This window comes from Ranitomeya imitator, chromosome 5, assembly GCF_032444005.1.
Source record: "Ranitomeya imitator isolate aRanImi1 chromosome 5, aRanImi1.pri, whole genome shotgun sequence".
In the NCBI taxonomy this organism is placed as follows: Eukaryota; Metazoa; Chordata; class Amphibia; order Anura; family Dendrobatidae; genus Ranitomeya; species Ranitomeya imitator.
Window position 1 is genome coordinate 566,487,186 of NC_091286.1, and position 15,104 is coordinate 566,502,289.

The 15,104-nt window shown below is 44.9% G+C and overlaps 1 protein-coding gene across 2 annotated transcripts; it reads left to right on the forward strand.

Annotated features, from left to right (window-relative positions):
• The first annotated feature begins 292 nt into the window (after positions 1 to 292).
• On the forward strand, positions 293 to 14,850 carry ILKAP (ILK associated serine/threonine phosphatase). Of its 2 annotated transcripts, none has more exons than XM_069727741.1 (10): positions 293 to 408; positions 5,962 to 6,084; positions 9,995 to 10,109; positions 10,233 to 10,339; positions 10,411 to 10,504; positions 10,588 to 10,675; positions 11,488 to 11,609; positions 13,170 to 13,289; positions 13,943 to 14,024; positions 14,135 to 14,850. In XM_069727741.1, the coding sequence occupies exons 1-10, from the start codon at positions 366 to 368 to the stop codon at positions 14,261 to 14,263; spliced, it is 1,023 nt and encodes a 340-aa protein (XP_069583842.1). In that variant the 5' UTR covers positions 293 to 365; the 3' UTR covers positions 14,264 to 14,850. The 2 variants fall into 2 exon arrangements, with proteins under 2 accessions (XP_069583842.1, XP_069583841.1); XM_069727740.1 differs by having other exon boundaries at positions 295 to 423.
• Positions 14,851 to 15,104: the final 254 nt, after the last annotated feature.

Here is a 15,104-nt window from a genome sequence, read left to right on the forward strand (position 1 = left end):
TGACAAGAAGCCATCTAGTTGTGTCATTACTCTGTGAGGGATAACAAAGTCTCTGCGGTCCTCAGCTCTGTCTCTGAACCTTCCATTAAAAGGAGAGATAAAAAAAACTTGAAAGTTAATTAAATAAATAAAAAAAAAACCTCTGTTCTATCTAAGATTTGTTAATAAAGTTTCTTTTTTAGAAGGCGGAAGTATTGGTCTCCAACACTCGTACGCTGATTGGCTGGAGCTACACCGGACTCCACGCTGATTTGCTAGACTCCCGCAGCTCCGCCTAGCTCATTGGTTGGAAAAATTGCTCCGCGATTTTCCATTCTAATGTCGCGAGAGTTCTCGGCGTCAGTTCCCTTGGCCGGTAGTCCTGGATGGAGCTGTATGACGAGCTGCCCGAGCCGCCGCGGGCTCCTGGTGAGCACACAGCCGGTACAGTACTAATCTCACCAGGGCGTCATGTGCCGTCAGCGCAGGGACTGCGGGGCGGGTGCAGTACTCCCCATAGTCACTAATGACAGGGAGGCGCTGCAGCAGCAGAAACGTGCAAAACCTTCCTTGTGTTGTGCGCTTAACCCTTTATCTCCAATAATTCCACCAGTGTGACCACAGTCCAGCGCTGTGTGGGGTGGTCTTATATGGGTGCTGGTTACTACAGATGTTCTGTGTGAACAGTATCGCTCCCCACCTTTCCCCTGAAAAAAGAAATATTACAAATTGATTATACATTAGTTTTTTTTTAATTAGAAATCTGACCTCCCCCACTGGTATTTATTCGTGCCTCGTTAATGCACTGTGCTCTGTATAACCTGTGTGTGTGTGCACGCTGTGACTTGTCCTGTGTATATGCTGTGTCGTGTGTGTGTGTGTGTGCACGCTGTGACTTGTCCTGTGTATATGCTGTGTCGTGTGTGTGTGTGTATGCTGTGACGTGTCCTGTGTACGTTCTGTGACGTGTGTGTGTTGTGACCTGTCTTGTGTGTATGCTGTGTCCACATGCTGTGACTTGACCTGTCCTGTGTATGCTGTAACCTGTCCTGTGTGTGTGCTGTGACTTGACGTGTGTGTTGTGACCTGACGTGTGTGTGTGTGCGCACCTCATACTTGTCCATATGTATGTATGCTGTGTCCTGTGTGTGCGTGCAGTGACCTGTCCTGTGTGTATGCTGTGACCTGTCCTATATATGTGTGTGTGTATGCTGTGACTTGACCTGGTTGTGTGTGTGTTGTGACCTGGCCTCTGTGTGTGTGCTGTGACTTGACCTGACCTGTGGTGTGTGTGTGTGTTGTTACCTGACCTGTCCTGTTTGTGTGCATGTGTTGTGACTGTCTGTGTGTGACCTGCTGTGTCCTGAGTATGAGCGCGCGTGTGCTGTGACCTGCCCTGTCTTGTGTGTGCTTGTTGTGACTTCAGCGTGCGTGCTTGTGCTGTGGCCTGCCCTGTGTTGTGTGTGCGTGTTGTGACCTCACCGTGCATGCCTGTGCTGTGACCTGCCCTGTCTTGTGTGTGCGTGTTGTGACCTCACCGTGCGTGCCTGTGCTGTGACCTGCCCTGTGTTGTGTGTGTGTGTGTGTTGTGACCTCACTGTGCATGCTTGTGCTGTGACCTGCCCTGTGTTGTGTGTGCGTGTTGTGACCTCACCGTGCATGCCTGTGCTGTGACCTGCCCTGTCTTGTGTGTGCGTGTTGTGACTTCAGCGTGCGTGCTTGTGCTGTGGCCTGCCCTGTGTTGTGTGTGCGTGTTGTGACCTCACCGTGCATGCCTGTGCTGTGACCTGCCCTGTCTTGTGTGTGCGTGTAGTGACCTCACCGTGCGTGCTTGTGCTGTGACCTGCCCTGTCTTGTGTGTGCGTGTTGTGACCTCACCGTGCGTGCCTGTGCTGTGACCTGCCCTGTGTTGTGTGTGTGTGTGTGTGTTGTGACCTCACTGTGCATGCTTGTGCTGTGACCTGCCCTGTGTTGTGTGTGCGTGTTGTGACCTCACCGTGCATGCTTGTGCTGTGGCCTGCCCTGTGTTGTGTGTGCGTGTTGTGACCTCACCGTGCATGCTTGTGCTGTGGCCTGCCCTGTGTTGTGTGTGCGTGTTGTGACCTCACCGTGCATGCCTGTGCTGTGACCTGCCCTGTCTTGTGTGTGCGTGTTGTGACTTCAGCGTGCGTGCTTGTGCTGTGGCCTGCCCTGTGTTGTGTGTGTGTGTGCGTGCGTGTTGTGACCTCACCGTGCATGCTTGTGCTGTGGCCTGCCCTGTCTTGTGTGTGCGTGTTGTGACCTCACCGTGCATGCTTGTGCTGTGGCCTGGCCTGTGTTGTGTGTGCGTGTTGTGACCTCACCGTGCATGCTTGTGCTGTGGCCTGGCCTGTGTCTGCTCATCCCGTGCTGTAGGTTAATGTGGAGCCTCATCTGCAGCTCTCACAGGAGGTGTCCGGCTCTGTGCTCCTCTCGCCATTGGCAATGCATGCTTGTCTGAAGTATCCTGTGTCTACAGAGGGTTGGTGCTGGGAAAATGGATGCTGCGACACAAAATATCAGATGCGATTTATAGGACTTGCTTATGGATGGTTTACAGTGTGGGAAGTTCATGTGCACCTCCGCTGGTCAGCGTGTACCTGCTCTGGCAGTGGCTGGTGTAAGAAATACAGAGAGATAAACTGCAGTGCTCAGCAGTAGCCACTACCCGGTGTATAGAGCCACAGTGTAGTGCTCTGCACATTGCTTCCATCTAGCTAATCAGTGGGAGCGACTGGTATCGGACCCCCACCCGTCTGATATTGATTGCCTTTCTTCTAGATGGCTCATCTACAAGTAGATCCCAGATAACCCCTATAGCACCGAACAATCTTTGTAGCCGACCAATCACAGACAACGGCCATTTTGCCAACTATGGTCCCTCTGTAGATCTTTCACCCTTGTGTAATGGACCTCACCGCAGGCTATACTATGTGTACGTCTGTGTGATGACGAGAGTTTTAGGAGAAGAGGGGAGAAAAACTGCACAGAAAAATATATGGTGCAGATCAAATAATAAATGTATATGAAAATAAAATGATTGAAAAAATAGGACAACACTGACAGATGGCGAGATTGGTCCTGATTGTTACGCACTTTGCACTGAGCATGTACATATTTATTTTTTATTATTTCTCATGGTTATACTTGCCCTATTGAAATAAATATGTATATATTGCGGTCTTGTCTCTTTGCACGTATTTTTTTCGTCATATTTTTAATATATAGTGAAATTTTCATGGTTATATATTTACGGGTCACATGAAATGTATTTCATGCAGCAGCTTTTTGTATGAGTAAGGCTGAGGTCACACTAAGCGTTTTTGCTACGTTTCTACCTTTTCTGCAGCAAAACCTACACTCTTGGCTGAAAAGAAGCACTGTTAAAAGCGCATGTTTTGGTGCATGTTTTTTTAGGATCCTAATGTTCAGTTTTGCTTCCACCACAGAAGCCTGAACACAGGTCACCAATACAAGACATATGTCATGGAAAAATACACATACAAATGTAACAGCTGGGCAAGGTGAATTGGTCTGGAATAATTTACCCAAGACACTGGCAGTGCATTGAGTTTGTAGGACACTGTTTCACTTTCACACTTTGGCCAGCCACTGAGATGCTCACATATTGTGCACCCTCACACCTTGGTCAGCTACAGGCATTGTTCAATTTCACACCTTCGTTGGCCAATGCTTTGTGCATATCACTAATTTAATGAAACTGTACTAATCCAAACTGCCATCTCAGGTGAGCAAGACAGGATGGTAAACCTGGGTTTCATATACTGCTCTACTTGTCTTTTTTATTTTGTCAGCATTTTTTTTCATCACCCATTGCTTTCAACGGGTGAATAACCGCTGAAAGAAGTGACATGCTCCATGTCCAAAAAACATGCAAAGCACAAGATTCTGATGACAAAAACCCAATGTGTGTTCATGAGATTTCTGAAATCTCATAGGCTTTGCTGGTACTGTAAAAAGCAGCTGAAAATTAGCATAAAAAGCCTAGTGTGTGTGTGAATTTAGCCTAAAGGTACCGTCACATTAAGCAACTTACCAATGATAACGACAGCGATCCGTGACGTTGCAGCATCCTGGATAGCGATCTCGTTGTGTTTGACACGCAGCAGCGATCTGGATCCCGCTGTGATATCGCTGGTCGTCACTGAAAGTCCGGAACTTTATTTGGTCGTCAGGTCGGCGTGATTCGTCCTGTTTGACAGCAAAAGTAACGATGCCAGCAATGGTTTTCCATGGAGCGAACAACCAGCGAGAACGATAAGTACGTCACTGGATCACTCCTGCATCGTTCTGCTGTTAGTGTTTGACGTCTCTACAGCGACCTAAACAGCAACGCTGCAGCGATCGGCTCATTGTCTATATCGCTGCAGCGTCGCTTAATGTGACGGTACCTTAAGTCTTTTACCTTTCATCTTTTTTTTTTCTCCCAACAGGAGTATTTCATTACTAATTCACTATTCTACTCTTTATGAGATACGTTTATACTCTGCTGCATACTTTATGATTACATATTGATGATGATGTCCGCCTGGAGTGGGGTGTATTCCTGGATTATTTTATCCATACCCCTATTTGTACATTGTTTGCTCTTTTTAATTGTTTTTAAGTTGTCTGTCCTTGTCCTAATTTTTCATATACACTTTATATCTTTTCTCCTATGCATTTATTATTTGCTGTGCACCATGTATTTTTCTGTGCAGCGCTTCTCCCCTCTACTCATGCAGCACCTTGAGTTTATTGTTGCTGTGCCCACTGCTTCTTTCCTCTTTTTCTATATAATGAGTTTACAAGACTGATTTCATCTATCTTTACCTGTGTGCAGGGCCACCTATAGTGACCTCTATATGAGTTAATAGGGTGTAGGGAAAGGAACAAACACTTCAGGTTAGAATGCACAGAGCACGGATATACATTTACTAGATGGTGGCCCGATTCTAACGCATCGGGTATTCTAGAATATGCATGTCCACGTAGTATATTGCCCATTCCACGTAGTATATTGCCCATTCCACGTAGTATATTGCCCATTCCACGTAGTATGTTGCCCAGCCCACGTAGTATGTTGCCCAGCCCACGTAGTATGTTGCCCAGCCACGTATGTAACAGGTTAAAAAATACTTAAAATAAAAAAATAAACATATACTCACCTTCTGAAGGGCTCTTGTAGCCCTGGCGCCTGTGTGCGGTGCACGTGACGTCATGGTAGGTCCTTCTCGCATACCATCCTTGGCCCCGGAACCTGCCGCTTGCACTGCCGAGGACAGTGCCACGTCGGAGGGTGAGAATAACGTTTTTTTTGTAACATTAGATCTTTTTACTATTGATGCTGCATAAGCAGCATCAATAGTAAAAACTTCGTCACACAGGGTTAATAGCAGCGGTTACGGAGTGTGGTACCCGCGTACCGTTACCGCTGGCATTAACCCTGTGTGAGCAGTGACCGGAGGGGAGTATGCGGGCGCCGGGCAGGGGAGTAGGGAGGGACTAATCGGACTGTGCCCGTCGCTGATTGGTCGCGGCAGCCATGACAGGCAGCTGGCAAGACCGATCGACGCGGAATTTCCGTGATGGAAGTTGCCGACAGACAGAAAGACGGACAGATGGAAGTACCCCTTAGACAATTATATATATAGATAAAGGTAACAGATCTTTATCTATATATATAATTGTCTAATTTTTTTTTACTCCTTTCCTATCTATCTGAATGCCTATTATCTTTGAATTCCAGAACATGGGCTCTAATGATTATATGTAGCTGTCTAAAACGAACAAAACAACAACTCCCTGCTTCCTGAACAATTCAGTCCACTTTTTTGTTTTGTATAATTTGGATTCTATACCTCCAGATCTCGGCTCTATATCTGCTTTTCTTCCCTGTCTGTCCCCCTTGTGTGTTCTTCCTTCTATGATGGTCCATAAGTAATCCAAGCCATGCTCTTCCAGCCCCACCAGGATCGCCCCCTGACCCCGGACCTCTGAACGGTAACTCTCGGGGAAAGCGAAGAGCAGAAGCCAGTGACTTGGACGGCTGTGAGGGCACGCACCAGGAAAAGAAAGTTTGTAAAGGTTTTCACACAACTTAACACTGCACATGGAGTTTGTGTGTCCTGTAAACTGTGTATCTTTTAATCACATGTGAGGGGTGGTCCTGATGTCTTATTTTAAAGGGAATCTGTCACCACTTTTCTGTCCTACCAGCTAATAATATCATTTTATTCAGTGATGCATTCCCTAAATATTTATGTAACCCCCTGACTCCCCATGTATCACCCATAAAAACCTTTTATATTTCTCCTGCAATGTATGATAATAGGGTCCGTTCGGTCCGATGGGCGTGGCTTCATGGAGACATAAAAGGTTTTTATGGGTGATACATGGGGAGTCGGGGTTTAATAAGTATTTAGGGAATGAATAGCGGACACTGAATGAAATGATATTTATAGCTGATAGGACAGAAAGTGGTGACAGGTTCCCTTTAACTTTTCCTACTCCATTCTCTGAGACTAATATTAAAGTAAACTGTGCATTCACACCCCCTCCGCGGATTAAGCACTGCCTTGTCACTGATGCGCCGGTGTTTTTTGGTTTGCAGCGGTACTGTCATGTCTACATACTGCAGCCAATCAGCGTCTCGTGCATTTTACACTGGCAGAAGCACTCAGTCCAGTCACTGGCTGCAGTTCTGTAGACGTGACATTGACCGCAGTGGTAATCTACAAAGACTGGAGCAGCGGTGAACAGGCAGCGCTGGACATGGTGGATGGTGATAAACAAAAGCTCGGCTTTTTTTCTTTTTAGTCTATGAGCCAATGGAGTATGAAATCTGGACTTGAGATTTGTGCTACTTTGGTATTTCAGATAAAACACTTTGAAAACCCAGCCAGAGACTCAGATGATTAGTCTGAGCCAGGTTCCCAGAGATTTTTCCCCACTCTGACAAGTACAGCAGGTGAAATAAGTATTGAACAAGTCACCAGTTTTCTAAGTAAATATTTTTCTAAAAGTGCAATTGACATGAAATTCTCACCAGATGTGTGTAACAACCTATCCAATCCACACAGGCAAATAAATCAAACCATACTTGTCCATAAATTAGGTTGTGTAATAATGAAAAATGACACAGGGAAAAGTATTGATTACATGAAGAGAGCAAAAAGCCATGTAAAGTCATGACACCAGCTGAAATCTCTCAGTAATTAGAAAGTAATCCTGTCACTTAGTGAAAAATATCAGCTGGTTCAACTGATGGCCTATAAAAGGTCTCATTACCAAGGTACCACACAAGAAACATCTCATCTTGGGTAAAACCAGTGAGCTGTCTCAAAACCTTTGCAACCTTATTGTTTCATAACATACTGATGGCATTGGTTGTAGAATAATTTCTAAAGTACTAAAGGCTCCAGTGAGCACTGTTGGGGCCATGATCTCGAAGTGAAAAGAACATCATTTCACCATAAACCGGCCATGACCAGGTGCTTCACTGCAAGATGTCAGACAGAGGAGTGAAAAGAATTATCACGAGAGTTGTTCAAGAGAAAAGGACCACATGTGGGGAGTTACAGGAAGACCTGGAATCAGCAGGTACAATTGTTTCAAAGAAAACTATTAAGTAATGCACTCCACCTCCGTGGCCTGTAGGTACTCACAACGCAAGACTTCATTGCTGAACAAAAAGCGTGTTCAAGTGCGTTTACAGTTAGCACAACAACATTTAGACAAGCTTGTGAAATACTGGGAGAATCAGATCGATTATGCCAATGACACTCTGATCAGAGTGTGATCACAGTGAGCTCTGATTTTCTCAGATGAGCAGAAGATGGATAAAAAAAAAGTCTCCCATCTTCCCCATTCTGTCGGTTCGTGGAATTTGGACTGCATACCGATGTCATCAGAGCGCACCCAGATGTTTTCAACTGACTCATTGACTTGTATGGCCGAGTGCGATCTGAATATCAGTTTAAACTCTGGCATGCAGTGTTTATTTTTTTTTTTTCTTTCCCAGACAGACTCCGGCCAAGGAAAAGCCCCATTAGCTAATGTTGGTCAGAGTGCAAGGTGATGTTCTGTTGGATCATACACGGACCGAAAATATGGTCGTTTGCACAAGCCCTAAGGGATTGCTGTCAGTGTTTAATTTCTGAAAACCCCCTTAAAGGGAGTGACCAAATAAAGTACAGGTGCCCAGGGCACCCTTGGTGTAACCAAACATTTAAGTGCACCTTCACACCTACTTGTTTTCTTTCTCTCTCCATCCCCTCTCTTCTTCGTTTGACAGCTCTGGCTTTATAGAGCTAGAGAATGGTGGCGCTAGATGGAAAACAAGCAGGTGGGAAGGTGCACTTAAATGTTTGGCCACACCAAGGGTGCACTGTGCGCCTGTACTTGGTGACTGTGCTGGCAGAGTATATATATATATATTTTGTTATTTCTGGCAAGTAACTTTGTCTATGGGATCTAGTAGGGTAACTTAGCCCACCTAAAATGGGTCTCCGTCAGACCACCATCAGCATGTGATAGAGGAGCCAGAGACTTTTTATTGGTAAATGTTGGGCAGTGTTGAAATCCCATTCACGTTGTCAGTAATATTGAATGTTGTCCTGAGACGACAATTTGTATCTATGCTGTAATCATAACTTTAATGTCGCAACAGAAAATGTATTTTATGATTTGCTTGTATACCGTAATTAATTCCACAGCACACATTATCATCACTGTCCCCATTGGGGTCACAATCTAGATTCCCTGTCAGTATGTTTTTGGAGTCTGGGAGGAAACCAGAGAACGCGGAGGAAACCCATGCAAATATGGGGAGAACATACAAACTCCTTGCAGATGCTGGACTTAGTGGTTTTGGGTTTCTGAATTCAAATCCCACCAAGTCAGCGTGCTAGCCTTGTATACATTTCTATACTTCTGTCACAGCCTCATTCACCAGATCTTTTTGTTTGAAAAAGCAATATGTGAACCATCATAGAAGCACTGGAGACCTATAGGTGACATGATCCTCGCTGGCTGCTGAGGCCACAGCGCTCGTGAGCAGGAGGATAGGGGTCTGTAGTATGTGTTTTAGTAATTGGTTTATCATGTAGGAACAACTGCAGCCACAAGGGGGCGCAAGACAACACAAATCAATAATGAGCTGCTAGACGTGAAGTGACACATTGTAATACAGTCTTCCCAAGATCTAGATCTAATTCTATGGTAAGATGTCACTTTATGAATAAAGCCAAGAAAAGTCACGCAGAATGAGAAATACAACGTGACCGCTGCATCTTCCATGGATTTGTTGGGTAGACCTGCCTTTACCAGGAGATTCCTAGTAGTGACTGAGGAGTTGTTCCCAGCTTTTACAGTGATGGCACTCGGCTAGGATGTATCATCACTGTGTGACAGGTGGTGGTTCATTCTCAGGATCGTGGGGGCCCAGAAGACGGACTGCCATTGTTTAAAAAATGATGGAAGATGAGGCGGAAATAAACCTTTATTATTGGGGATTTATTTTGTCTTTTGTATCATCTTAATTACATTTATATGTATCATGGTAGTACTGGTGGTCAAACGTTTACTGGCATCAGCAATCCAATATCTTATGGCATAAAACTTGTCTCCGCTCTTGGTCATAAAGACCTGCGCTCCCATGTGAAGGCTGCCAGCCCAAGTAGTGATCATGGCTCCTGACTATTTCTTCCCACATTGTGCCCTGGCAGCCTGAGACACTGACCGTAGATCATGGCAGCGCCTGTGTTATCCGTACAGGCTAGTGAATGAAGCGGGCAGAGACTCCCATCATTTAACTCAGGTCCTCACCTAAGGCGGGTGTCACGCTGCGGCTGAAGCCACCCTACATGATGGGGGTAGTGTCAGCCACAAGATAACAACAAGGTGTCAACACTGCCATATGCAAGACGTGCAACGTATAGGAGCATTTACTTACCGGCAACTTTGTTCTTTGCTTTCTCTTTGTCCCACAATGTAGGAATTCTGTCTTTAAAAGCTCATGTAGCAGAAAGGAGGGGAGAAAGGGAAGAATTACAAGATGCCCACACGGTGTGCGATCTCAGCGAGGAACGTGGGCCTGTGCTGGCCAACATGTAAGTGTAAGAGAAATCATGGATATGTATTCTGTAGACTGTGGCTCCAAGATCAATGATCTATATACAGTATGTGTCTGAATGGCGGCTGTAACTGCACGCTGTGGGTTCTCCTTCTTGCAGATCACGCCTTTCATACTATGCAGTATTTGATGGCCATGGCGGGAGTCGGGCAGCACGATATGCAGCGCACAATCTGCATCTTAATCTTGTGAAGAAGTTGCCTCGCGGTAAGTGACGGTTGTGGCGTTGTGGCTCTCAGTAATAACAGAGGACGGAGTCATGAATCCTCTCTTTACAGGAGATGGAGGCAGCGTGGACAAGACCATAAAGAAGAGTCTGCTTGAGGCTTTCAGGCATACTGATGAGGAGTTTCTGAAGCAGGCAGCCAGCCAGTTGGTGTCTTACTGATTTCTGCAGCCGTAGGAATTAACGCCTCTTTGCATTGTTGCCTTGTCATTTCTGTTTTATTCTGTAGGAAGCCATCGTGGAAAGATGGCACAACGGCCATTTGTGTACTGGTTGCAGATAACGTCCTCTATATTGCCAACCTTGGGGACAGCAAGGTGATTACTAAACCCTTTTTTTACCCCCCAATGCAGAGTGAGTGTCAGTCGGACTGGTGGCGCGGTTACAGGTGCCACTCTCTATACTCAGAGCGGCGCCGCCCCGTGACTGAAACCTGAACGCTGACTGGGGGAATAAAGTAAATTGTCTCCCCGCAATGTTCGGCTTAGTGAGGGCACAAGGCCGGTTAATAACTATTGACCTGCAGATTAAACCCATATCTGCAGATGAATAGTGTTTTTCCTGGTACCAGGTTACCTTTAAACACAATGATCCAGCGATGAGGTTACAGGTCAGACTTCTCTAGTACCCAGTTATTAGTTATTACAGTGGGCCATGTCTGGACAGATATTTCCTCTGTGGCAGAAAAATAACATTACTTGGCAGCCATTCAAATGAATGTCCTTCTAGCAAATCCAGGGAGGGTCAGGGAACAGCAGAGTGACGTAGTTGCCATTACCTTCGGACTGGTGTCCAAATTGCATGGGACGGTCTGTGACGTGATTTGTGAGTCTTTGGCTTCTTAGATGAGTAGGAGCATGTGCTGTTTGATCTGCGGCAGAGGGTAAAAGCCACAATGAGATCCGAAGCCTAGACTGAGATTTTCAGATCCAAAGCACTGGTTCATTTGCTCTACACAGATGTTTTTTTTTTTGTTTTTTTTTGCAGTGTGTGGATGAAATATTGTAAAAAGCGGCCAATGATATTCCTATTTGTTTGAATACCCTTCTGCCTTGGCATAAAGCTTAGATTTTGTTGCACTTCTGCCTTTTTTATTCCAGTAATCTTATGTACTGCGTTCCTTATCTAGGCTCTGCTCTGCAGAATGAATGAGGAAACCCAGAAACCCACTGTTTTGAGTTTGAGTAAAGAACATAATCCCACTCAGTATGAAGAGAGGATGAGAATCCAAAGAGCAGGAGGCAATGTGAGGTGGGCACCTCTACAATGCGTCCCATACATGTACACCTGGCTGTTTGCAGGGAATTCAGGCAAAAACTTCTATTCTCAGTGAATCCTAAAGCGGTCATGTACCTGTATCATCTACATAATCATATAACCCGCCTGGGAGGATAATGGGAGAAACCGGCTTATACTTCCTGAGATGTTCTTGAGTTTTCGTGTCTACAATTTATTTCTTGACGTTCTTCCTTCAGGGTGGAGGAGCCCCTCGCTCTCGGGTGTGTACAGTATTCTGCAGAATCAGTAAATTCTGTGAAATGCCAGGCAGTTATCTGTATAAGCCACACTGCCGACGCCGCTCTGCCCGAGGGTTCAATTTGCTAAAAAAGTTTCACCAAGATATGGACTGAGCCATGCCTCCCTGCTGAAAATCTCTTACATAACGCTCCAGCTAAAGATATGCAGACTGCTTTCTTAGGGAGAGTGTTTTTTTTTTTTTCCTTCTTGCTGCTTCTTTGCCTGCAAGAAAACATGGCTTTATAAACAGTAAAGTAAAACCCCACAAATCACTACAGCTTTCCACATTTGTTGACTCGGGCAATAATATTGGACGAGAAGGTCAGGCTTGTAAGCGGAGATGCAAGTCATCCTAAAGGCGATGGATGGTGCAGCGACTAGCGTTCCATCCAAACTGTTCTAACCATATTTTTTTGAAGATCTCTTTGTGCACAAGTGTACTATTGTTCCCAAACTGTTGCCACAAAGTTTGAATATTTCAATTGTGTAACGTCCGTGTGTGCTGTGACATTCAATATTGCCCTCCAAAGCCCCATATATTACCCCTCCTACCAACTGTTGCAGAGGGCACCAAGGTTCTGGTAGATGGTGTGCTCAGAGCAGTTGTTAAACCTAGATTCGTGCAGTGTGACTTGTGATTCATGACTTTGAACAACATGCTGTCATTGCTTTAGAGACTTCTTGGGCTGATGTCTCTTCAGGACACCGTTTGGACCTAAATGGTCAATTTTGGGCTACTCAACACCCTTGTTCCCGTTTTATGGGTGTTTGCGATGTACCGTTTCTTGGCTCAGTTCTTACTATTCATAGTTGCATCACAATAATACTATTACATTACCACTAAAAGCTTTGCATGACCCTGGTCCATCAGCCACGTTGGTAGTCTGTGGACGCCAGGATCCAACCCTTGAGACATATGGTTCAGCATCCATGGGTTTCCAATGTGGTCACAGGACCAAGGTTCTGCAAATCTTTTTGCTCACTAATTACTAAATACGTACATACATCGGCTTTATTCTGATAAGCAGTAGTAAATGTAACCGTTGTCTGGTCGTCCCTGGTCTTAGTGGTACATTTAATAAGGGAAGTCTTGTAGGCATTCTCATGACCATAGTGTGGGGAAACAAAACATAAAAAGGCCTGTAAGCCGCCCGAAATATAATTAATGGCAATGAATAAAATAAAGGACACTCAGATTTGGGACAATGCAACTTTTTCTATTTGGGGTAAAACCCTGCTTCTGGTTTCCCAGTAAATTTCTTTAAGAACCACATATGCTCTTCCGTTAAACAGAGATGGTCGAGTCCTTGGGGTGTTGGAGGTGTCACGCTCACTAGGAGACGGGCAGTACAAGCGTTGTGGTGTTATCAGCATCCCGGATGTCAAAAGGTGTCCACTGACTGACAGTGACAGGTAAGTAAGGCCATCATTCACCAGCACTGTGGCCTTTAATGGCTCCTAGGTGGCTATAATCGGTCATCTCTATATACCTTCCCACTAGACAAGTGTTTTTTCAATTGAATATAATGGAAACCACAAGACCCCACAGTGTGTAGCCAGCAGTGTTGGCCACAGAAAGTGGCTGTCTCTGCTGGAAGCTTGGAGACCTGGCGTGTTCTTTTTGGGTAGAGAGCAGGTGGTAATACACCATGAGAATCCTGCTCCAGTTTATTGGTTTGTTTACTTACATTCCCCAGGAAATTAACATTTTTGAGTGCCTTTTTCTTGTAACTTTGTGCCATAATGTCGGGTTGTAGGAACATATCTACATGACAATTGCCCTCAGTTGTCAGATTATTATATACTTCCACCAGGAATTAGAGGAGCAGTACAACGCAGATGCGTCACAATTGATATTTTAGACACTTTCTAGAATTGCGTTGGTATTTTAGGTCCTCATATTGTATCCTCTTCACAAGTTTGTAGATCATTGATTATAAGCGTGTCTTTACAATATGACCCGCTTAGTTCTTCCTTGCTTTTGAATACCTTGTCGATGCACGTTTTTTAAGGATCGTCTCTCATGTTGTATTGAACCAATGATACTACTTTTTATTTGTTTCAAGGTTTGTTTTATTGGCCTGTGATGGACTTTTTAAAGCCTTCTCAGCAGATGAAGCGGTGAACTTCATCCTCAGCCATGTACAGGTGGGTTTCTCTAGCGGGAAATCTGTGCGGCTCAAGACGTTACTTATTAAAGGGACATTCCAGGGAATGAGTCCAATTTAACGTGTCTGTAAAATCCTTGTCATCTGCAGGACGAAGGCTCTGAATCTGAAGACATGGATGCTCAATATGAATCTGCCTGCCACCGCCTCGCAAACGAAGCTGTGCGCCGGGGCGCCGCCGACAATGTCACTGTGCTTGTAGTACAGATAATGCACTGATGTGGTGGAAGGGTGGCGGCAATTAAAAAATACCAAACTATTAATGCCAGGTTCACATTGGAGGGTGGTGGTGAGGCAGAAAGCCACATTACTACGTTACGTAGAAATTATGGCAAAAATATCATCGTATACAGTAAGACTGTATTTTCTTAGGCCAATAATTTCTCCCTTTGAAGTCAGCTAGGGAAAGAAGTGCTGCTCTATATTGTGAGAGATATCCCACTCATTTCAATGGCATTCTGTTTATTCCATCTTGGAGAAAAACGATATTGTAGAAACCCCCTCCCCCGCCCAACACGACTGTGCGGACCCTAGTGCAGCGACGGCCTTGTCTTTCAACCTGGATTATCACTAAACCTCTGAAACTCTTTTCCATCAGAGACTTTATTCAGCACCGTGCCATTAGGAAAGCTTTTCACTGAAATACTGGGATATGACGGATCTCTGGATTTATGTTAAGGTAATGATAAATTATTTATGCTTGGAAGCCTGTGAGGTCGGTATATATTATACCATCCCACGATACCATTATTGTTTGTGACATTGTTTTTGATCCTGTATATTTCAGTAAAATATTTCACATTTTATTCCCTCTGTGATGGTTTATTTCACATCTTTCATTTTTGATCATTCACATGTGAATCAATAATTCAATTTTTTTTTTTCCTGCAGCAGCAGACATTGCAGAAACCGCTGTGTTTGTAGACTTAAGAGTCAGTCAGGGCCAGGGGTACAGTTACAGCGGGCCGATCTGTATACTCAGAGCGGTGACTGAACCGTCGCCGCACCCGTAACTGAAATCAGTTTTAGGGCTTGTTTCCATTTGCGAGAAACGCGTCCG

Excerpts from the sequence above, each read along its gene's own strand:
- ILKAP (XM_069727740.1), top strand. The coding sequence starts at position 366 with ATGGAGCTGTATGACGAGCTGCCCGAGCCGCCGCGGGCTCCTGGTGAG. Across the intron at positions 424-5,961 it reads TCCTGGTGAGCACACAGCCG|CCCCACCAGGATCGCCCCCT; the intron begins GTACAGTACTAA and ends ATGCTCTTCCAG. Across the intron at positions 14,025-14,134 it reads TCATCCTCAGCCATGTACAG|GACGAAGGCTCTGAATCTGA; the intron begins GTGGGTTTCTCT and ends TGTCATCTGCAG.